A 24079-nucleotide genomic window follows, 5' to 3' on the forward strand; every position below is an offset into this window, starting at 1 on the left:
TCAGCTTTCAGTTTGTAAAAAAATCTTACAATTCCTTTCATATAGATCTCATGCCCATCCAAATCATCAGTATCAAGGTATGTTAATGTAAACAAATTCTTGTGTGTGTTATAGAAGATAGACTCTCCTAAAGAAGCACTGGCCAAGGTCACAAATGCGTGTATTGAAATAAAAATATGTTGTTATTAAATTGTAGGCATGGAAAAGACTGGATGTTGTCAGTAATCATTTAGAATTGTTGAAAGAATTTCCTCCTAATTTTAATTTCATTGTTTTACAACATTCTCCTGATAGGTGAGTAAAACTGTGAATAAATTATGGAGAAAACAAACTTAATTGTCTAGTTGATGGGATATGGGTATGTGAACATTAACAGGTAGTGTTTGATGGAAGATATTTCGTCCGGGCTTAGAAGTTTTGTGTCAGAACCTCATCCATTGGTTGTGAAAGAAAGTAACCAAACTTCCATCGTCTGACTTTCAAATGTGTAGAAACTGCTTAATTAGTTAGAGGGAGATAATTTATATATTTCATTTCAGGTCATTTCTATATGGTGCTATATTAGATAAACCAAAACACAGTTCTACAGGGGCAGGAGGAAAGGGCGGCAAACATCATTCTTCTTCAGGTTAGTTAACAATACCCCTACCCTACCCTACCCTACCATCACCTCTACCCCACCCTGAAGGATTAAACATTGACAGTATAGTATGGGTGTAGTAGTCAATCCAGTGTAGATAAGTAAGAAGTCTATTATTTTTATTTCATATTTTTCTATTTCTCAGTTCCAAGTCGAGCTAAAATATTTGGTGTTGAAACGAGTCCGAAGATACTAGAAGAATTAGTAGAAAGATTCCGTTTTCATAAACAGAGTGTTCAACAATTACAACTCAAACAGGAATATCAGAGAACACAGGCAGCCTTACGAAATAAAATGTTAAAAAATATTGATAACAGTATTAAACAAGAAGCTAAGGTTTGTTTTGAAGGAAATTGTTTGATTTTCTTATTTCAAAATTTAAATTAAAGCAGGGAGGGGCAGGTGTTAAAAGTGCACAATGTTAAATAACTAATTGTACACAAGGGCAAACTTATGTTCCTACTCAAGACCTTTTGTGTTTAGAGATATGGCAGCAAATTTTAGTGCTGCGATCAGCAGGCATTGGAAGGGAATGTCGTTTGACAAATTGTACAAAAGGAACATTCTGCCAGTCCCATGATTCCCTCTTTTTGAAGGTGAGTGAAGGTTGTATTTAACATGATCTTAAACTGACCTCTTGAGAAAGAAGTTAATCAGACTATGCCTGTAGTTAAAAGTTTTTTTCTGTTAAAATGTAGGTACAGACAGCCGAAGATCAACTTGAAGAACAGAGACTGGCTGAAGAGTTTCAACAACTTGTTATTGCCATGGAAACATATCTCAAACCAGTTATCAATCCTTTACATAATGCTTTAAGGTTAGTATCATTGGTTATTGTGTTCTATTACAAAGGGGCAATTTCCATGGGTTTTTTAGGTGTATTACTAGTGTATAGATCGCACAGAGACATAAGACAGTGTACGTTTAATATTCCTTGATAGCTGGAAAATGGAAAAAAGAGTTTAGGCAATTTTCATTGCACACTGAATGGTGTTGTTAATCTCATAAGGTGGGGAAAAGTTGAATATATCACATTCTTGTGCCAATTTGCGTTTATTAATTTTCAGGTCGACCTCCTCACCAACAGGTAGTATGGCTAATCTGGCGAAAGAACCAAAAGATCATGTTGTGTCGCCAGAATGTATAATACTACTAGCTGATCCTGTGTTATTAGAGATGCCACTAGAAGCTTTAGAGTGTTTACAATCTGAGTCTGTGTCTTCCCTCTCCAGAGATTTCTCTCTACAAATGTTTTCACATAGATTCCATCAAGAGGCTCTTGCAGGTATACCCTTTTCAAAATTTTATTCCTAGTGATATTTCTGCCCAAATAGTCCCTAAAATTAATAGAGTCTTCAGATGGGCCAATAGTTGTTGATAACTTGAATTGAACATTGTATAAAAAGAACCTACTTACTCTGCCGGAACACATGGTAACTCTCCAAATAAGCTTGTTACTTGGCTTCTCTTTAAGAGAGTCCACGTGTCTAAGTTACTTTGTAGAAAGACATGTTTTATTAACACTGTTTTAATATGGTTTCTATTTGTAGGAGAGGATCCCAATACAGATAAACATAAGAAGAAAGCTAAAGATGCTGGACAGCCAATGTCACGTATTCCTGGAGCACGAGAGGCCAAACAGAAACAAGCTAAACTGGTACCGTTAGACCGCCCAATACAACCCTGGCAGTTCCCAGTCGACACCATGAACTTTAGATGTATCCTTTATCATATTGACAAGGCCTTAGTTAACATGAGGGTTCTGGGTGGTGCATGTATGAGCTGTCTTTTTGACCGTAAGCATTGTTTGACCTTAACTATAATAAGATATGGTAGATTGCTATGACGACTGTGCGGAGACAGAAGAAAATAAACCAGTAACGTTGTTCAATCATCTACTAACGGAATATGAACAACAGTTTACACCACGCTGGTTAGGATTGACAGGAGATGACCATTCTCCTAGGTAACAGGCTTTCTATTGTAATTTTTTATCAGTGTCACTGTCCTTTTAAAATTTCCCTCATTGCACACTGTAAGCTCTTGTTTTATTTCATTAGATACATACAGTAAGATGTAAAACTCTATTTCATTTCATTAGATACATACAGTAGGATATAAAACTCTATTTCATTTCATTAGATACATACAGTAGGATGTAAAACTCTATTTCATTTCATTAGATACATACAGTAGGATGTAAAACTCTATTTCATTTCATTAGATACATACAGTAGGATGTAAAACTCTATTTCATTTCATTAGATACATACAGTAGGATGTAAAACTCTATTTCATTTCATTAGATACATACAGTAGGATATAAAACTCTATTTCATTTCATTAGATACATACAGTAGGATGTAAAACTCTATTTCATTTCATTAGATACATACAGTAGGATGTAAAACTCCATTCTATTTGGTTTATTTATAGTGTTGGAGAATGGGAGGTTTATTTAAAAGAAAGTAGTTCGTTTATATTTTATGGAATGGAGAGATTATTATCCTATATACCTCCGTCTAAACTAGCAGCTTTAAATATACCAGGTTAGTCTATAATGTTCTTATAATATTTCTGCCTTTGTGCACTCTTAGGTGACCAATTTACCATGTGAACTCACTGAATGTACTGAAACATTAGTTACAACAATTCTTTCCCACGTGAAGTTACTTAAACATCAGTTCTTGTGTTTGTATTTATTGTAGATCGTGTTTGTATTTATTGTAGATTGTGTTTGTATTTATTGTAGATTGTATTTGTATTTATTGTAGATTGTATTTGTATTTATTGTAGATTGTGTTTGTATTTGTTGTAGATTGTATTTGTATTTATTGTAGATTGTGTTTGTAGTTATTGTAGATTGTATTTGTATTTATTGTAGATTGTGTTTGTATTTATTGTAGATTGTATTTGTATTTATTGTAGATTGTGTATGTATTTATTGTAGATTGTATTTGTATTTATTGTAGATTGTGTTTGTATTTATTGTAGATCGTGTTTGTATTTATAGTAGACTGTGTTTGTATTTATTGTAGATTGTGTTTGTATTTATTGTAGATTGTGTTTCTGTAGATTGTATTTGTATTTATTGTAGACTGTGTTTGTATTTATTGTAGATTGTGTTTGTATTGATTGTAGATTGTATTTGTATCTATTGTAGATTGTGTGATGTTATTTTGTTTGGATATGACTCAGACTAATAAAAGTTTCTTACGGCAATCTAAGATTGATATTCTAAAAAGGTAGGTGAGATCTTCTTGTCAGCCACATCCTAATACATGATTAAGGATATGGTTGAAATTGTCCCTGGATGAGTACAAAAAATCTATGCTTGACCTCCCCTAAAGGCTCTATAGTTGATAGTTGAAATTGAAAATGAGTAAGTCAATGCCTCTGTCTGGAAAAATTCCCTTATTACACACTGACTGGTGTAGTCCATTTTCACCCATAAAGTGTGAGTTAAAGATTTATTTCATCCCATCTCTCTTAATTTTTCCATTTTATTTATAATTGAATTATTTCTTGTTTCAGCCACAATGATCTGTCTCTAGAGAAACCTGTCGAGTCGGCCATGTTGTCAAGTCTTTCTGGTATCAGGTGTCTGTTAGCCAATCAGTGGCCTTGTACGCTCGCTGAAAACTCACATAAACTAACCCTTGCTTTTAAAGGTAAGATTAGGGTCTTCATCTCTTTTCAACTTGATTCCTGTTTTCAACATGTTTGAGAGTTCACTATATATATATATATATATATATAGTGTAATTTTTGTTTCAACTTTAGTGTTGATTTGGTATTTAGAATTGTCAACCTGACATCCCTTTCAAACATTCCACTTATATAATATAGTTTATTTGACATCCTTTCTGAGAGTCCACTTAATACCTTTTTTAATAACTCCATTTTAAAGAGTTGACATAGATGATAACTATTTTGTATTATTTTAGATTTATTGGAGAAAGGTAAAACAACAGGACAGTCGGTACGATTGATGATGTCACCACAGAAACGAGCCAACGAGACTCGAGCAGAAGAAGAAGCGAAAGAACTAGAAGCAGCCAGTTCTCCAGCTGGAAAAGGGAAAGATGCAGACAAGCATGATGATAAACATCCGAAAGGAACAACTGGTACCCCAGATGTGGGTTTAGAAAGTGAGAAAGTGCCAGAAGTTCCACCAGAGTCTGAAAGTCAGATAAAATCATCATGGTTTAATCTGGTTTGTTATGGTCTACCTAACGTTGTTATTACACAGATGTGATGCTTATCTTGTACCAGTGGTGACCCCAGCTAACCAGAACTGGATTACAAATAGGGGGCAGAATGACACAGATGTTAATCTTATCTTGAACACTTGAGGTTATACTGAGACCAGGCTATTAGCAAAGTTGTTAATACTATTATCAATAATATCTTGGCCTATTGTGTCAATACAGCTGTCTTTGTGCTCTTCTATTTATTTAAAATGTCTGAAAATTTATATGAAGTAGTCTTATTATTTAATTTACCAGCTGGTAGAACTTGATTCCAGTGCCTCTTAAGACATGCTCTTGGGAATGAAATCAAATGCATGCCTTGTGTATCTGCGACTTAATCAAATTTCTTACTACATCCATTTGTATTGAATTATGATAAGTGATACAGATAGTTAACTTGAGCTCTATCAGCTGGTAAACTGAGTATTTAGATGAGTGTGTATCTTTAAAATATATAAAACATACATTGTGATATTTTGTTATTTATATTGTTAAATATATTTATATTCTGAATTAATTATATTTATTTTATTTGAATGTTTTAAAAGTTCCATGGCTAGAGGAGTATTGATAATATGGGAGATAACTCAATAATACATAGCTTATTTGTTATCAGAACACAAATAATTACTGAGATTATAATCTCTATATATACATGTCTCTTATTTAACCAAGGTCAGCTTTTGGACTCTTATATTGTACATCATAAATATTACCGGCTTGTCCTTAACTTATGGTTTGCAATTAGGTAAGTATATCATAAGGTCACTTTTCTCTCTGAGATTGAGGCAGTTATAGGGCAAACAACAACTACAAATTTTATTTTTACTTTTTATTTTGTAACAAATCAACAATATTGTACAAATGAAAACAATTTCAAGTAATACCAAGAAACACTGGTAATTTGTCAAACATTTCTCAAATATTCTTACAGGTCTCAGTATCCCAATATTTACAAAGTCTTTATGAAATATTTACAAAATTGAAAGTGAATTATTTACAAATGTGAATTGTAAAAAGAGTTCAACAGATCTTACATAAATTTATCACTCAATATTTCAAGTTCACTTTAATCATTGAATTTTGGCACAATGTTATACTATTTGATAGTATCTCCAATCTATCACAGTCTTTTCACAAGTTCTATTTATCTTGTTGAATTTGATCTAAACCCTTTAATGACTGGGTATATTTCGGACAGTCCATGTTAACTTTCCAAATTATTGATATGTATGATTCGATTCAATGGATCTGAGGGCTGTAACAGATCTACAGTTCCGGGTAATATGGGACTACGTCTGAATGCTTTAATTAAATGTCCCTAGGCATAATCCCAGATGATTTCCAGACATCTATCACAGTTCAATTCAGATCTATTGATCTAATCAACTTCCTCTACAGTTGGTCCTCCAGATTTACTCCCCGGATGTCCTCCTGCTGATTGTTGTTGCTGTCCACCACCACTTCCGGTTTGGTGAATTTTGGTCATTATGGGTGAACACACCTTCTGTAGTTCTTGCATCTTGTAATCATACTCGTCCTTATCGGCTAAGGCATTACCTTCCAACCATTGGAGAGTCTCTTCACAAGCTTTAGAGGCCGTTTCTTTATCTTGAGAATTTAGTTTATCACCTGCGTCCCCGACGGTCTGTTTCACGCTGTACACGTAAGCTTCAAGTTGGTTTCTGGCCGTCATCTTTTCCCGCTGTTTGTTGTCTTCGTCTTTATATTGTTCTGCTTCTTTCACCAGACGATCTATTTCAGCTTGACTTAAACGCCCTCTATGGTTCGTTATGGTGATCTGATTAGATTTTCCGGTACTCTTGTCTTCGGCTGACACATTCAGAATACCATTAGCGTCGATATTGAAAGTGACCTCGATTTGAGGAACGCCTCTGGGTGCTGGTGGAATTCCAGATAATTCAAATCTGCCCATCAAATTGTTGTCTTTGGTCATAGCACGTTCTCCTTCGTACACCTGGATTCCGACGCCTGGCTGGTTGTCGGAGTAAGTCGTGAATATGTTGGAAGCCTTGGTCGGAATCCTTGTGTTCCTCTCGATCAATTTGGTCATCACCCCGCCTGCTGTTTCAATACCAAGAGACAATGGAGCAACATCCACCAACAGAACATCTTTGATGGCCTCGCTCTTGTCTCCGCTCAAAATGGCAGCTTGAACGGCTGCTCCGTAGGCGACGGCTTCGTCTGGGTTGATGGATTTGTTGAGCTCTCGACCATTCATGAAATCTTGAAGAAGTTTCTGGATCTTTGGGATTCTGGTGGATCCTCCGACCAGGACAACTTCGTGGATCTGTTTCTTGTCCAGCTTGGCATCCTTCAGCGCTCTTTCGACAGGATCCATCGTACTTCTGAACAAATCTGAACAGAGGTCTTCGAATCTGGCTCGGGAGATTTTGGTGTAGAAGTCAATTCCCTCGAATAAGGAATCGATCTCGATACTGGCCTCGGCACTGCTGGACAGAGTTCGTTTTGCTCGTTCGCAGCTCGTTCTCAATCTTCTGATGGCTCTTGGATTTCCGGACATATCTTTCTTGTACTTTCTCTTGAATTCTTGAAGAAAATGTTCCACCATTCTTTGGTCGAAATCTTCTCCTCCGAGATGGGTGTCACCAGCCGTTGATTTTACTTCAAACAGGGACCCTTCGTCAATCGCCAGGATAGAGACATCAAATGTTCCGCCTCCCAAATCAAAAATCAAAACGTTTTTCTCACCAGAGAGATTCTTGTCCAAACCATAAGCCAGGGCTGCGGCTGTCGGTTCGTTGATGATCCGCAACACATTTAATCCGGCGATCGTACCAGCATCTTTGGTCGCTAATCTTTGTGAATCGTTGAAGTAGGCCGGAACGGTAATAACTGCGTTAGTGATTTTCTCGCCAAGGTAAGCTTCGGCTGTTTCCTTCATTTTTGTCAAAACCATGGAGCTGATTTCCTCTGGAGGAAACACTTTCTTCTCATTTTTGTACTCGACCTGGAACTTTGGTTTTTCGCCATCGTTGATGACCGTAAACGGCCAATGTTTCATGTCCTTCTGCACCGTATCATCTGTAAACTTCCTTCCGATCAAACGTTTCGCATCAAAAATTGTATTGTGTGGATTCAAGGCAACTTGATTTTTAGCTGCGTCTCCGATCAAACGTTCAGAGTCTGTAAACGCAACGTAACTTGGTGTCGTTCTGTTGCCTTGATCGTTGGCGATAATCTCGACTTTTCCATGTTGAAACACTCCGACACAGGAATAAGTTGTTCCTAAATCAATTCCAATCGCTTTTCCAACCATTTTTTCTTTTCTTCTTTCTTCAATATTTTTATACAAAATTCTATTCGTCTGCTTCTATAGTCTATAGGTAAAAATTCGTCTGCTATAAATTTAGCGTTAAAAGCTTCTCACTGCTTGCTTTTCTTCGAAATTTACTTCGTAGTAGTTTTCTATGAATTGGCGAGGTTGGAATTTTGTCGGGTTTATATAGTGAGAAAGCAAAAGTCGTGAATATTTGAGAAATATCTGGAAGAATGTAGTTGGCGACCATTCAAGATTTGTCGACTCAACAATACTATAAAGTACTCGTTAGCGCAGGAAGGTCGTCGTCTATTTAAAAACAAACAATCTGATTGGTTGAAGAAGGGAATTCCGATGACGTCACAGGGTGTTTTCCAGCTAAGGGAAGGAACTCGTCATTTCTCGACTGTTCCAGTTTATTCACCTATTGATCGGTAAGTAACGCTGAACTTTTTGCACTGGACGTTTACATAACATTAATGTTTAGTACTTTGAAGCAGTGAACTCTTTGTACTAATGATTTAAATATGCTGTCTGGCTAAGTTATATACTGTACTGTTATAAGACATTTCAGAATCTGAACTTTTTGTACTAAACGTAGCAATTACATTTGAGTGCTGTTGTTTACAATTTATAACAAAACACTAATATATAAACTTTATTTGGCACTAGGGGACTACACAATGTGAATATGAAATAACATAATTGAATAATGAATAATGGAAGGGTGAAACCCTTGATAAATTGTGAAGGATAATCAAAGCAGAGAGGAACATCTCATTAATAAACTAAAATTTAAACCCCTACTACTTTGGGGGTAGAATAGTAGAATGAAATTATACTGTTGTTTACAAGTAGATGGCAAATGGCATGCAGTTGGAAGACTATTTACACTCTTTGTGAAGTAACAGAAAAAAATCATCTGAACTCAATGTTGTGAGAGAGTAGTTATATTGTTGAGTATTTTTGTTTGTAGCCTAGATGCCTCAGTCTGTCCTTTCCTTATATTGTTGGTAAATCATATTTTATCCATTAATGTTATATGTATTGAAATATCAACTTCACAATAGTACTGACAGTCTAAATTTTGATAAACATTAAAACTGAAAAATTGTACTTTTATAAGGGGCAAAAATTGTGTCAGTTCACACAGGTAAGGCTCTACTCCACTAAATAATACTTGTATATAATTATTTACAGGATTTCCCTTGTACTGTGTTATAGAGGCATGTGGATTGTAAATGACAAACATCATATTATGAATATTTATTATCTGATAGAAAATAAACTGACCACAGTGAAACACAGTAGAAAAATCGTGTAATATTTCCAGACATGTTGAGGAGATAATGACGTTGGACTTGGAGTAAGAAACACAATAGTTTTTTAATATTTTATTACAAATATTTACAGATAAACTAGTGAAATTATTTTCTTTTTTTGAACTTGGATTTTGATCCTTTTGGTGTCTTTTTTCCTTTAGATTTCTGAAAAATAGATAAATTAGTCAGTAATAAGAGATTGGTCTTTTACTGAGTTACGTTAGGAATTGTTTCTGGGACATATAAACCATCATTCTGCTTCCAAGACAACAGCATGGCAATAAACTAAGAACACCATAATTTTTTTGATCAAATCAGCACTAATTTGGAAATGCTTTGACATATGTACTCGATATACAAATAAATACAAACCTTTTTCATTCCAGGTGTCATTTTCATCTTCTTGGCACCTCGCTATAAACAGATAGACATTTTATTATTTTCATGTTTCATAGTTAAGGGTGAATATAACGCTGACTTTAGAAATCAAGACAAAATAATCAAGGGACTTAGGGACTGTTTTCTATCTTTTGTATGTGTATCAGGAACACTCATATCTTCTATATACCATTCTTATTTTAGATTCTATTTGCTTCAATCCAACAAAATGATATTTGGGACAGTGACGGCTTCGAGCCAGGGCTGAAGGAATTACAGCAACAACAGATTAGTCGGAGAAACTTACCCTTTTAAAGATACCATCATCAGCAGAAAGAGCCGACATGTCACCAAACTGAGTTATTTTATTCAGGGATGTCAGAGTAGCTAGTTCATTATTAGCACCCTGTAAGTATACAATATAATATTTCTGACCAAATATCAATCTGATTATCATACTTATCTAAATTTAAGATATTTTGTTGACTATTTCACTGGCCATTCATGATTGGATGAAAAGTTTATTTTTTGGATTGACCTCAAGACTCTTATTAACCAGCATAAGGTTTTATAAGAGATTCTCTACTATAGAAGCACTGGCCTAGGTCACAAGTAATAGGTTTTATAAGAGATACTCTACTATAGAAGCACTGGCCCAGGACACAAGTAATAGGTTTTATAAGAGATACTCTACTATAGAAGCACTGGCCTAGGTCACAAGTAATAGGTTTTATAAGAGATACTCTACTATAGAAGCACTGGCCTAGGTCACAAGTAATAGGTTTTATAAGAGATACTCTACTATAGAAGCACTGGCCCAGGACACAAGTAATAGGTTTTATAAGAGATACTCTACTATAGAAGCACTGGCCTAGGTCACAAGTAATAGGTTTTATAAGAGATGCTCTACTATAGAAGCACTGGCCCAGGTCACAAGTAATAGGTTTTATAAGAGATACTCTACTATAGAAGCACTGGCCTAGGTCACAAGTAATAGGTTTTATAAGAGATACTCTACTATAGAAGCACTGGCCCAGGACACAAGTAATAGGTTTTATAAGAGATACTCTACTATAGAAGCAGTGGCCTAGGACACAAGTAATAGGTTTTATAGGAGATACTCTACTATAGAAGCACTGGCCCAGGTCACAAGTAGAGACTATCCACTGAAAAGTAAAAGAAATTAGAAATTGTACCTTTTGTCTCTTTTTACTGGGTAAACGCAAAAATCTTTCTTCTTCATATCTACAAAAAAAATACAATTATTGTAGAGATTATATAGTATTGTAAACTTGGGTTTCAGGAAAAATAAAGATGGACTTTTTGTGAAAAATCAAAAATGCACATTGAAATTCCTGGACTAACCTCCAGTTCTGATGTTTTAACTGTGTAGCCACTTATGTTTGAATAGAACTCCAGTATCTAGAAGTTGCCATTAACAACCCTTTTTGATTACTTACTCTGTTTTTTCTCGTTCTTTTTTATTTTCTCGTAATCTATGAACATCATAGGCTTCCTGTAAAAAAGGATTTAAATTTTTTGGTAAACTGGTTAACAGAAAATAAAATATTTTAAGATTGTAAGGGTTCTTACCTCCCTTTTCCCTTCTAGGAAATACTCTATAACTATCACTGTTTTCTTTTCGTACACTTGATGCCACTCTGTAAGTAGGTTTGTCAACTCAGTACCCCTTTCAGAACGTTTACATAGCTAATAAATGTAAATATGGTATTCTCTTTGCAACTATGTTTGTAGTAAAATATCAATTGATAAAGGCTGACTTACTCTGATTTCTTCAGGAGCATCATCATATTGGTGTCGTAATTCTTTCAACATTCGACTACTCAACACTCGTTTCACCGCACGTTGTTTTATTAAATCTTCTTGTTCAGCTGCTGTCAGATCACCTTCTATTAAAATTGAAATTTTACAAACCAATGAAATAAAATAAGATATTTACATTGTAAAAAATTGAAAAATTACAATGTACTTGTGAATGAAATTTTACATTTAATGAAATGAATTTTGGGTTTATCAACTCAACACATTCTTTCAAAGAGCCTACATAGCTAATAATGTTTATTTGGTATTAAGTTTGATCAACTTTGCATCAATTTCAGAGAGTCTACATGGATAATTAGAATTAATTTAGTATATTTGTTATTTTAGGGAACTTACTGTAAGCAACTGGAGCTACTTTAGGTGCCACGTATTTCTTCACTTCTCCATCCTCATCTTCTCCTTCATCATCCTGTCAGAAAAATTACAATTCTATATTACTGAACACAATGTTTCAACAATTTACATTGTCTGAATCATCAATAGTAAACCTTAAATATAGTTTGGAGTGTATATATCAAGCACCTGCTGTGTCATCTTTACCCTAAATATTGTTTAAACCTTATAAAGAATGTTCTTACCTCTGTAGCAAAATTACCAGGTTTGGCTTTAAAACGTAGAGGATCATTTGAATCTGAAATAACCATGAAAATTAATAAGAAACAATTATAAGGATCCAAGATCTTTCTCCAGGCTATCAAGCAACTCCAAGGATTCAAGAAAATTGTATGTGAATTAGAGACACTTTTAGTTTCTACTTCATTTAACTTTATTTTTATCATATTTGATTGAAAAAAAAATGTAAGCAAATAGTTCAAGGTATCCAGGTTAGAAGAATTCAGCCATGAAGGAAATATTTAGATGACAATGTCCCTTTCAGTGACGGAAATTGTTATAATTTACCTTGTTTGCCAGTTTGAGCTGTTTTTATCAGTTTATCAATCTGATATTTTAATGTCTGATCTATCGGCCTCATTCTTTCTAATACCTAGTAAGAGAAAATACAGAATATATATCAATTATGCAACTAGAAGTGTTATTACACAAGTTGTAACATGTTGTAACTCAGAGTTTCATGCCATGCAATCTTCTTATAATTGGATTGACCATTTTCTATTTTATGTCTGTACTGACTATAGAATGACTATCAGAATCTTGAAAAAAAGATCTACATGTTTTGCTTCATGGTTTCTCTTTGGCAAGTGTATAAATCTGCTCATGACATCCCAATTCTAAGCTACAGCAAACATAAACTAACCGTTCTTATTTCCACCAGTCTTTCAATAGCTGGGTCGTCCAGAATTGTTAAACCACTGGTTTTACGAAGCATTACATAGACTAGATTAATCAGGTAGTTCAATAACATCTCAAATTTCAACTCTAGAAAACTCACTCCCTGGAAAATACAAGAAATATTGTGTTAAGATGAAATAGAGCTTTATATCCAACTGATCTGTATCTTCTAAGGCTAATTAAATGGAAAAGAGTTTTATACCTTATTGGAATCAAGTTTATAAATATTACTATGTAGGCTACTATTTCCAGCACTTCATTAGAGCTATTTGCTGATATCAAACTGTTATTTTGGAGTTAGTCTTTTGTTTTGCTGTACAGATTGTTAGTACTTGGGGTTCATTATTTTCACTACAAGTGTTACCTTTGCTGTGGGACAGTTTCCATTTTGAACTTTATCAATTAAAGCTGATACTAGTGGAATGGTGCCAGTCAGGTTGTCCTTAATATCTTTCAATGTGGATTTTACCTTTGGTAAATCTTGTTCTACGATCTAAAAATACAAAACAGTGCCGTTATTTTTAATTGCCAGTTGTGTCTGACTTGAGTTCTAGACTGTTGATTTGATTGTCAAACATTTCCTACTGAGCTTAACTGTCAGTGTTAATTTGGCTGCGTTTACCAGTCATTCCTGATTACAATTTAAAACAGTTTTCGTTGATTTTGCTTTTTAACTTAAGTTAGTTACCACTTTCAGTAGTGCCAGTGGGTACTACATTTTTAGAAGTTGTCGTGTTGATTTGGCTGCATCGTATCTACCAGTCATGTCCGACTGGAGATCAAGATTAATGATTTGGGTGTACAGTATGATCATTTCGCCACAAAAGTCCCACAATCAGTGAAATTTTGATAGAATCTGTTCAATGTTTACCTGCTCCATGTGTTTGGCTTCCATCTTGAATACAGCGCCACCATATTTTAGAATAGAGTTATCTCCCATTTGCTTAAAGAGGCCTGGTACATGTTTATCGTTTAAAGAGAGTAAAATAATTAAGGTTGTCGAAATGGAATGATAATAAAATACGTTGTAGCCTAGGCCTACAAATTTTGATAAGATTTATAATATCATCACTGATACAGTTGTGATTTTCTAGAATCAAATTGAAAGTGACATATTTTTATAAAAAAATAAATAAAAAACAAACAAACTGAACCCATTAGTATCTTATAACGCCGAGTAATAGGGGAGAGAATAGTGTTCATCTCCCTTGATTTCTGTTCAGTCTGATGATTGTTCATGGCTCAAACCAATCATCTGTAAACACCCCTTGGTTGTTTCAATTTTTATCTTGGGATATACCTTTCTCTTTGTCGTCTGGGGTGAGCTGTCTTCATCTTTACCCTAGCTACCGTGTGTGTTGGATACCACACTTTTTACACCAACTTTGGAGAGTGAAGATCTGTAGTATTTCTTCAATCTGACTTCTGTTCCATTCATTGAAACCTCGATGAGACGAAGTTTGCGGGACCATTTGCATATTATATATGAATACTTCATGGTTGATTTGAGATATGACTAGGCCTAGGCCATGCTTGTCGAGATTTCTTCCTGAAAGTGACAGGTATGTGCGTTTCTCTTCCCCCACTCTTATAAACGTATATTCAAAAAGCAATCGTAAAATTTTATGGGAAAAATTGGTTCTTTCAAGATATATTGACACACAAGATCCATTGTTTCAAACGACATAAGTCTATATTCTCATGACCTGTCCCCACCATATAAGTTTTCAACGAGATTGTAATTTGTATGGGCAACCGTAATATCAGAGAGTATATTATATTATTCTATCTATATATGAAACAAAAAAGAGGTATAAGGGAAGTAACTCGAATGATGCTGCTTTTACCACAATTAATTTCTGCTCTTTAGAAAACTCTCGGATCTGATTTTCTCCAATTCAAAGTGTCTCGTGCAAGACTGTTAAGTGTTTCAAGTGTGTGTATCCAAGCGATATTATTTTACAGCTAACGGGAGAGGTGTTTTGTGTGGTTTTTTTTTTTTTGCTATAGATTCGTTATAGGTATTGACAAAATACCAAGTTCCGGTATACTATATAATATGGCTTAACAGTTCGAAAAAGCTGGAGTAGTCTCTGTGCAATCTGATTGAAATGATCTAGATGTTTTGTCCTACTCTCGTTATTTTTCTGTAGGTTACACTTTATACTCATAGTCTGACAAGTAACCAATCTTGATTTTTCCAACCTAATTATTTTACGACAGGCTGTATGACCGTCCACCCAAAACCCTCTACTGGGGACATTTGCATTTTGGAATTCTTATTCTTCTGGGACACCTGATGCCATTTGACAACTAATAATACCCAATTTCATCGCTTTGAAATAGACTGCTAATAACGTATGTATTGACAATTTCTATAGGCCTACGACAAAGCCGTATCTAACTTAGAGAAATAGGCTTTTTAGATTCAGTCATTCAACAGAAAATCTCGGACAGAAAAGGCGGACATCAATCTTAATAGGTGTCAAAAGAAATTTTTTCCCCACCCAGGAAATTATTTGACAGTTTTTATTGGCCCATAAATAGTGAAGGCGAATTGAACATCGAAAAAATGACTTTTTTTTAGATTTGGACATTTAGCAGAAAAAACTCGAACAGAAAGGGCGGACATCAATATTTCTGTATGTCAAGAGAAATTGCATCCCTCCCCTCCCAGGAAATTATTGTTATAAAGAGAAATGGTAATAAAATTGTAATAATAATGATGAGTTATTAATATATTGTAATTGTCGCGTGTCGGTTGGTAGATCTGTCGTGTAGTCGACACGCACCTGTACACGTCTGCCACTCTTTGTTTATAGAGGGCGCTACACTTTCTATCAGACGGCAGTTTTTAGCCAACATGGCGATAAGCCATGACTGGTCTTTCACTTTACTGTGGTTAATTTGGATTTTTACCCTTTTATTCAGCGATTCGTATGGAAAACGAACACAAAACTGTAAGCTATTTTTCTTCTGTTTATCGCATATATTATTCCTCATAAAAAAAGAATCCATTAGTTTCGCTTGGATGATTTTTATGAGCTGAAATTCATTGAAGCGCGCACAGAAACGAACTTGTAAACGATAGAATGCTACGAAATCGCACGCGTCGAATGAATTCATGAATAGCATTTATTGTTATTCTTTGATCGACGAAATTTTACGACTTTTTTACTGTCGAATAATACACAGACACATTAGAGGCAATCGAATTGTAAAAACTGAATGTGTAAAAAACGTAATCGTTCAGCAAGGATGTCAACATGGAGACGAAGAGTTCATTCTATCTTTCTCTTTATCGAACCATTTCGTTTTTCATCAGTAATATTTCTTGATTTGGATTCTCGTAAAAACTTGACATTGTCACAGCCGTAATTCTGTTGTAATACAAGTTTTATGATGTTATCTGTGTATTCAGATAATAATTTTCTGTTACACTAAGTGAAACATTGTTCTACATTGTAGTAGTAATTGTCTTAGAAAATATAGTTATTGTTATGTATTCTATTGTAAAAGTAATCCTACCTTTGAAAATTTAAGTCTAATTTCTTCAGTTTACATAAGTACCTATGCTTTAAGCTCAATTTGTCAGACCTAAATTTCAAACCCAATTTATATTCAATACAGATATTGTGTGCAATGAAACAGGTTCTATCACTGTCATTGACAAGGAAACAATGCCATAAAGTGAAGAATGAGGGAAATTTTAGCAGGACCTTGGCATAAGCTTACCCAACAGTAAATAAAATATGATTGACATGCAAAGTCTGTTGCTCATGATGTTTCAGTCTATTGGCCCTACCAGGAAAAGCTAGACATGGTTTCCATGTCATTTCTATGAAGATCTTAAGCACCTCAAAACCTACCTGTTTTGGGATCAAACCTAAGCTGTCAAGTTGGGCCACAGCGGAGTCTAGTACAGCTCTAAGACTAGGTATAGACTTACTGTCCTTTTCGCTGCTATAGGGGCATGTGCTTTGGGAAAGAGTATTTCCTCTTGTCAGTCATAATCTGGATTGGCCTCATTCATGTAGCATTTCAATCAACCTGATTTTGTCATTTTCATTTTATGGATGTTCACATTGGATTGAAGGTTTAGTATGTTGCTATATTTCTATGTTATTAAGAATGGATGAATCGAGAGCAGTGTTATTACTCCCTTTCCAATAATTTAGATATATCACAGTATATCAGGCCTATTGTTGTAATTGTACAACATTGTTCTACCTTGTATAACAATAAATATTTATTGAGTTATCAGCTATCTATCTAGTGGGATAATTTGATTAAAATATCTTTAGGATGAACAACTGAAACTGTAGCAGAGTTTTATCTCTCACATGCTTTCCCTCTACCTGAAAACTAAATGGAGCTTTAAATCCTACTATTCTGTCTATTTTTGGGCTAAAGGAAAGAGGCTTTTAGATCCGACTCTTCTGGTTATTTTTTGGCTGATAAAAAGGGGTTCTGAAGCCTACAGTTTTATACCTAATTGCAATAATGAAATGAAAAGGAGTTCTGAAGCCTACAGTTTTATACCTTATTGCAATAATGAAATGAAAAGGAATACTGAGTCCTACTGTTTATCTTATTGGGCTGATGAAATGAAATAGTTTTATGTCTTTTTCTGTACCTTGTCATCTAATTATTTGATTTAGCAATTTCGTCTATTCACAATGAAAATTCTAAGCCCAGTTTTCCTATGTCTTTGACCAGTGAAGTGTGTCATGTATGGTTTTTACAGACAAGGGATTTATAAGTAGGGGTTATCCTCTTATGAAAAAAAGGATCTCAAAGCTGTCAAGGGACATGATTAGAGGCTTGACAGGTAAAAACTGATGATAAAGATATTATAGACTGTCACTTATCCTTTTTCTCCTAAAACCTTTTTAATTAGGGTCACCCCTTGTTATGAGAGTGAGTCAACACAATAAGCCCCTCATAATGGGTCGTTCTTTTCAGCCAGGGTCCTTGAAATAGGGTCAACTTGTCAACGGTACATTACGATGTTTACTAGAGTATATTTACTGTTGGATAACTTCATAGTGTTACAATGTACCAATTTAAATTGTATAATTTTTGTGGTTTGCTGTTTTATTTGGACAAAAAACCTCTTACAAGGACAATAGAGAAAAATATGTCAGAAAATGTAGTTGGACAAACTAAATCTCTTTTGAAATTTTGAAAACTGACTTAAAGATCAACAACTGGTATCAGTTGTGTGTAAATGAGAAATTTCTTAAAATAGGTGAAACATAAAGGTTTGTCACAATTGAATGAAACCCAAGCCGAGCCATCTCAATTTTTGACAAGTAACGTTAAATATTTGAGTTGACAAATCAGAGGAATAAAAGGATAATGAGATGCAAATGACCTTGGGGTCAACATGTATTTGTTCAGCATCTATTTTAGCGAGTTAGTGTGTGTAATACGATGCTTAGTGAAGACTAATTTGCATTTTCTATTCTTTGTCAGCCCCCTGCTAGCTAAGATTTGTCATCTCTGTACAGGAGTAAAGATTGGTGTACAGCACTGACTTAACTATGTTTTTATCTAGCTTTACATAAGGTGCTTGCTCTAAATTATGATCTCACTTGTTTGTAATTTTTATGAGAGATCTCCACATTGGATACTTTATTTTAGCACCTTTGTTAACACTGCTATCTCATGCTCTGTACAGGGCCAAAAATAGGTGTTCAGTTGTCTCCAAGTTTTTACATATAAATTAGCTTTACATCAGGTTCGTGCTGAAAGGTTTGATCTCACTTGCTATATATTTTCAAGGGGGCTCTTCACGCGGTATACTCTCAGCTTCGTTAAAATAAGAAGTCAGCGAGTGTATATTTCTGTGACCATTTTGATTACGATCCTTTTAAGATAAAAAGAACTGATCTGTATTTAATCTGTATTATGTTTATTTATTTACGTTTCTTGTCTTCACCTCCCAACTAAAACAGGAAATATGTTTATCTTCAGACATTTACTAAAACCAACAAACATATGGCACTACTTTCGCTTTCCCCTGAGGCTTTTAAGCTAAAAATAGATCAGCTATTGTACTGGTGCATTTCTTAAACCTGCTTTTATACTTTTCTTATTGCTCATGATATGACTATTTTTAGTATGACAAAATTTCATTCCACTCAAAATTTCTATTGGTAAAGAATGACCCGACATTTTTTTCATCAAGTATTAAAAATCTGTACACGCTCTGTACTATGCTCTAGCTGCTCAAACCCTCACCTAAAAAACATGAAGCAACATTACCATATTTGGCTACATAATATAAATACATATGACCAAACATTTATCATTTCGCCTGATCATGACAATGTAAATTGTAGAAACATTGTATACAATAAAACTCAGGAGTAGTATACCATATAAACTGATGATGACAATGTAAATTGTAGAAACATTGTATACAATAAAACCCAGGAGTAGTATAATATATAAACTGATGATGACAATGTAAATTGTAGAAACATTGTATACAATAAAACTCAAGGAGTAGTATACCATATAAACTGATGATGACAATGTAAATTGTAGAAACATTGTGTACAATAAAACTCAGGAGTATTATGCCATAGAATTATGTTCCCAGAAAGTTTAAAAATTAAAAATATGCAATTTTCTATTTCCAGATTATATGGAAGGGTTAGATTGCGGTGACAGTAAACATATAGGTGGAGCTACTGTGTATTCTAATTTCCGTGGTGACGTAAGCACCGTGTACGGTAATGACATCGAGTGTCAGATGACGTTTAAAGCGGAGAATAAGGACTGGAGATTAATGTTACGGATTATTGAGTTAGATATTCCTGATAGGACTAGCACGGGATTATGTAACGATGCCCTCTATGTTTACGATGAAAGCTCAATTTATGCCAGAGCCATGGTGAGTACAAGCGTTTATTTGCTCCATTTTACTACTGGGTTTGTTGTCAATGTAATAAACCTTTTAGAGAGTTCGCAAAGTTAGTTATTAGGATCAGAGAGTCTACAGGCTTGGTTTATAAATTAATCATCCCTGTTTATCTGTTTTTGGTTGGTATCAGCATCCTTCATGGAGATTACATAGTGTATTGTGTATTGTGTTCCATCATTATTCCTAACAGGCAGATAAATAGGATGTAAAACTCAATTTCATTTCATTAATCCAATAAGGTAGAGAAAAGCCAGACATAAAACTGCAATTTCATTTCAAAAACAAATTCAGGAGCAGAATAGTAGAATGTAAACCTCCATTTTATTTTCGCAATGATCTGAGAGAAATATATGTTAAAGCTTAAATCTATTTTGTAGCGAAGAAGATAAAATCGTTTCAATATTTGAAATAAACTATTGACAGTCAGTGAGTTGTAAAATTTAGCTACTTCAATGACAAGTTGGCTGTGAAATTATCGTGTTCTAACTGAACGAATTATAAATCCTTTTTGCTACTCAAGTTATTTGTGCTTTTAATTTGATAAATAATATACTCAGAAGTTATGGTGGTCTTTATATCCATAGTTACCAAAATATCGAAATAGTTTTGAAACATTGTGAATTTTGTAAAATATGTTATTAATTCAACAAGATTTTTTTTAGACATATACGGTACTGAAATGTTGCAATAGTTGTAGATTTGCTTCTAACAAACTCAACAAATTATCCATTCCTGTATGTTCTCGAAACCCTAAATCCCCGGTTCCCAATCTGGGGTGTTTTCACCCCCTGGCGGTGTGGGACTAGGGTGTCAGGGGTGTGGGACTAGGGTGTCAGGGTGGGACTAGGGTGTCAGGGGTGTGGGACTAGGGTGTCAGGGGTGTGGCCAACTGGTGTAGGAGAAGATTTTATTTTGAGTTGAGAGAGCACCTCACATCATCACATGCTGGAAATATGGATGAAACAATTTTTGGGGGTGTGAAAGTTTCAGGTGATTGCTCCAGGAGTGTGAAGGCTAAAAAAAAGTTAAGAACCACTGCCCTTAATGATTATTATACTCATGAGTAATTCCTAGTTATGATCATTTATATAGGTCCCATACTGATATTTAAAAACAGTTATTGAAACAGTGTGGATTCTCCAAAATAGGTTAATAACTAACCAAGTAATAGAATTGTTTTATATTGAAGTTCTGGTTTTAATATACACCCTTAGATATTGTATGTTGAGATAGTTTAATTAGAAACATTGCAGATTCTCAAAAATAGATGAACATCTTCTACTGATTCTATAAAAATCTCAGATTGTCCTGGAGTTTTTCTCTTTCTGACAAAATACTTCAATAATGTAAGCATATCTCCAAAAAAATATATAGCCAAAGCTAAAACGTAACATCAGATATATTAATTCTGTCTGAAGGAAGTGAAACAAAACTTTAAAAAACAACCCAAAAACTCATTTTCCTTTCATCTTATCAGAAAATCTGCTGGCTTATAAAAAAAAAATGACATAAAATTAGAAGTTGAAACTCAGGTTTCCTCCGATTAAATTATGGTTTCTGATGAATTGAGAATGAGATGATAAGAATTAAGATTTTTTTAATACTAATTCTAAATATTATCAGGGTTTGTATTTTTCAAAACTTAACTAAAAGAAAATTCCAAATTTTAGGAAATACAGTAATAATGATTGGATGATAAATAGAAATTTGAAATTGGTTTTAGTGATTGACCAATCAGATGACTGAAAGATTACAATCATTTTAAATTTAAGATTCGAGAATATGGCCTCTTGACTAAGAATTTCCCTAAAAATTCTGATTAATGTGTCGGTGTTTCCAAGTATCGGCCCAGTTTCGGCTTTCACCCCTTGTATTTGCCAGCCATGTCTGATTTGAACTCCAAATTTGACTTTGATTTATTTATTACGTTTCTTTTTCTCCAAAAATTCTTAAAGGGATGAAAAATTAGTCTATAGATTGTAGATGAGAAGCCTGATCAAATCCATCAATTTACATTCTTAATTGTGTTTCATCAAATGTTGATATAATCTGGTAAAGATCAATACCAAGAGGTTTTGCCAAAGACCAGCTGCTGGGATGGATCAGCGTAAACCCAAGTTGTTTTCCTTGTTAAAAATGTTGATGGTATATTTTTATTGTATTTTTCAGGAAGAGGCAAACGGAAATACCGGTCTCTGTGGCAACATTTTACCTCCTACTTTATATTCTACAGGACAATATTTAACTGTTCATTTCAGGTAAGATTATCTCCCCTTTTTTCAATCTATATAAACACCTGATGGTACTTCTTGTTTGAGGAGTTCACTACTATGCTAGTTTGTCTTATTTCGGATGAGATTTTTGGTAACAGAAATGTTTTGCATGTACACATTTTTAAATAAACCTAACCTAACAACAAGCTGTGCTAGGGTTTTAATTGATTTTTTATGTCACTATTACAAAAGATGCTAATAATAGCTAAGGGCCTTTATGACAGCTTAGTTATAGTGGAATTGCAGGAAAATATATATCTGACTTTTAAAAATAAGAATGGTGCCAATCTATGTTAGTAGTGTCCCTGATGCACATTTAAAATTTAGAAAACCTCTTTACAAACCCTTCAAAGAATTAGATGGTGCAGAAAAGTAGGACGTAAAACTCCATTTCATTTCATTTTATTTTTTTTAAAAAATTAGAATTAGAAATTTTCAACATTAAGATATAACAAAGTATAAACCATGTGACCACCCATCTACAAATGTTGTTTAGTTTACATATTTTTCATGCATTTAATTCAATTAACCGCCCTCGGTAGACAACCTAGGAGAATTTAATGAAATAATTTTGAAAAGGAAATACGTGTCAGAGGAAATTTAAGACATCGTTTTCGTCAATTTACTCAATTATAACTATCATAGTTTTATAGTTTTGACAGGTTGAGGGCGCCCTCTGTGCAGGAAATATCTCGTTTTAACATCGTTTTAACCTTAAATTACCTACTTCTGACATTAATTTTCTCAGATTAATTGTTAAATTGTTACAGTTTTCTGTAACAAGTTTTCACTAACTAGATCACGTAGAAAACAGACACGTTTACCATCTACCTTTTTAAATTGCATTCATACACTCAGTGTTGAAATAACTTTTTACAATGGTAAATGATTAAAAGGTGAAAACGGAAATATGTATAATCTTAAGTCAAGATTGGGCCCCAGCAAGTGAGAATTAAGACTAGAAAAACTCTCAGTTCAGCAGTGATTGATTTATTTACAGTGTCTCTTTACAAAATCAAAAAGATATAGTTTAAGATATGTTTTTGGTACCTCGAAATTACCAAGTACCTAACTCTAACCTATAATTCAAAAGTCAATCTATAAATTGAAAGTCATATATTATACAAAATAAAAGGTGCATGCCAACCACCAGTCTGAAGGAAACAAAATTATTATCGCGGTTAAGAGATGAAAAAATATACAAATTGTTAAAGAGACTTAATTGGCAAGAGGTTATCAGATGTAGACCTATAGACTCACTCTGACCACTCCCCCATTGTTATCCCTATTACTTTTGCCTTGTATTATCAAATTTATATCATCATCTTCAACTGTATAAACTGAGTAGAAAAAGATGTAAGGTGAATTATTTTTTTGGAAATGCAGGTTTCACCCACTGTTACTAATTTTAGAATGATTGATAGATAAGTTTATTACAACCAATGAAAACAGAGATAACAAGTCAGGTAATTGGCTATTTTGGCTGGTGAATTGTGGATATGTTGGAATTAACGGGGGGGGGGAAAGGTGTGACTGATTCTGGGCGGTTATCTTGGTGATAGATTGACGAAGTTTAAACTTCCAGGTGTGATACTCTCTTGTTGATTAAATGAAAGTTGAATTGTGGCCTAATGATGGCACAGTCAATTTTTTCAATTTTTTGGGCATTTGTCAAGTATCATTCATTTTTACTGACTAGTTGTGATATAAAATGATCAATTTAAAATCAGACTATTTTCAAGAGTTTTAAACTTGTCATTTCTATTAATCAATCAATTAAAGGGATTGTAAAGAAGTTTTATAAATTTTGTATTTGTATCGGGACACTGATAACATCAATTTACAC

At 34.1% G+C, this 24079-nt stretch overlaps 4 protein-coding genes across 4 annotated transcripts in view; 2 read left to right on the forward strand and 2 right to left on the reverse strand.

The window, feature by feature from the left end:
* Positions 1-5701, forward strand: part of LOTGIDRAFT_237561 (hypothetical protein) — a gene marked incomplete at its 5' end in the record, with an annotated part of 30958 nt that extends 25257 nt beyond the window's left edge. Inside the window, 11 exons of the mRNA XM_009047344.1 lie at positions 197-294; positions 540-628; positions 786-976; positions 1339-1457; positions 1708-1925; positions 2191-2436; positions 2477-2606; positions 3077-3189; positions 3804-3885; positions 4175-4311; positions 4588-5701. Coding sequence (XP_009045592.1) covers positions 197-294; positions 540-628; positions 786-976; positions 1339-1457; positions 1708-1925; positions 2191-2436; positions 2477-2606; positions 3077-3189; positions 3804-3885; positions 4175-4311; positions 4588-4898 — 1734 coding nt within the window. The 3' untranslated portion in view covers positions 4899-5701. The remainder of the gene's footprint in view (positions 1-196; positions 295-539; positions 629-785; positions 977-1338; positions 1458-1707; positions 1926-2190; positions 2437-2476; positions 2607-3076; positions 3190-3803; positions 3886-4174; positions 4312-4587) is intronic.
* LOTGIDRAFT_198956 (hypothetical protein) lies at positions 5694-8500 on the reverse strand. Its single transcript, XM_009047345.1, has one exon. It carries the CDS (start codon positions 8192-8194, stop codon positions 6275-6277), a length of 1920 nt encoding a protein of 639 aa, XP_009045593.1. The 5' UTR covers positions 8195-8500; the 3' UTR covers positions 5694-6274.
* A 1077-nt stretch (positions 8501-9577) lies between these two features.
* LOTGIDRAFT_224176 (hypothetical protein) lies at positions 9578-13935 on the reverse strand. The gene is made up of 12 exons (XM_009047346.1): positions 13898-13935; positions 13391-13519; positions 12992-13129; positions 12637-12721; positions 12315-12367; positions 12073-12145; positions 11680-11804; positions 11355-11410; positions 11091-11139; positions 10202-10300; positions 9889-9930; positions 9578-9681 (listed from the first exon to the last, which is right to left on the reverse strand). Exons 1-12 carry the CDS (start codon positions 13919-13921, stop codon positions 9622-9624), a joined length of 933 nt encoding a protein of 310 aa, XP_009045594.1. The 5' UTR covers positions 13922-13935; the 3' UTR covers positions 9578-9621.
* A 1954-nt stretch (positions 13936-15889) lies between these two features.
* On the forward strand, positions 15890-23267 carry LOTGIDRAFT_171167 (hypothetical protein; the record flags this gene model as incomplete). Its single annotated transcript, XM_009047347.1, has 4 exons — positions 15890-15986; positions 19677-19930; positions 22130-22218; positions 23234-23267. 4 exons carry the CDS (start codon positions 15890-15892, stop codon positions 23265-23267), a joined length of 474 nt encoding a protein of 157 aa, XP_009045595.1.
* Between the last annotated feature and the right edge of the window lie 812 nt (positions 23268-24079).

The sequence above is a fragment of the Lottia gigantea genome (assembly GCF_000327385.1).
Source record: "Lottia gigantea unplaced genomic scaffold LOTGIsca_110, whole genome shotgun sequence".
In the NCBI taxonomy this organism is placed as follows: Eukaryota; Metazoa; Mollusca; class Gastropoda; family Lottiidae; genus Lottia; species Lottia gigantea.

Coding starts and splice junctions, on each gene's coding strand:
- LOTGIDRAFT_198956 (XM_009047345.1), bottom strand. CDS start 8,194: ATGGTTGGAAAAGCGATTGGAATTGATTTAGGAACAACTTATTCCTGT.
- LOTGIDRAFT_224176 (XM_009047346.1), bottom strand. CDS start 13,921: ATGGAAGCCAAACACATGGAGCAG. Junction 13,130..13,390: donor GAAACTGTCCCACAGCAAAG/GTAACACTTGTA, acceptor TGTATTTTCCAG/GGAGTGAGTTTTCTAGAGTT. Junction 10,301..11,090: donor CCAGTAAAAAGAGACAAAAG/GTACAATTTCTA, acceptor GTATACTTACAG/GGTGCTAATAATGAACTAGC.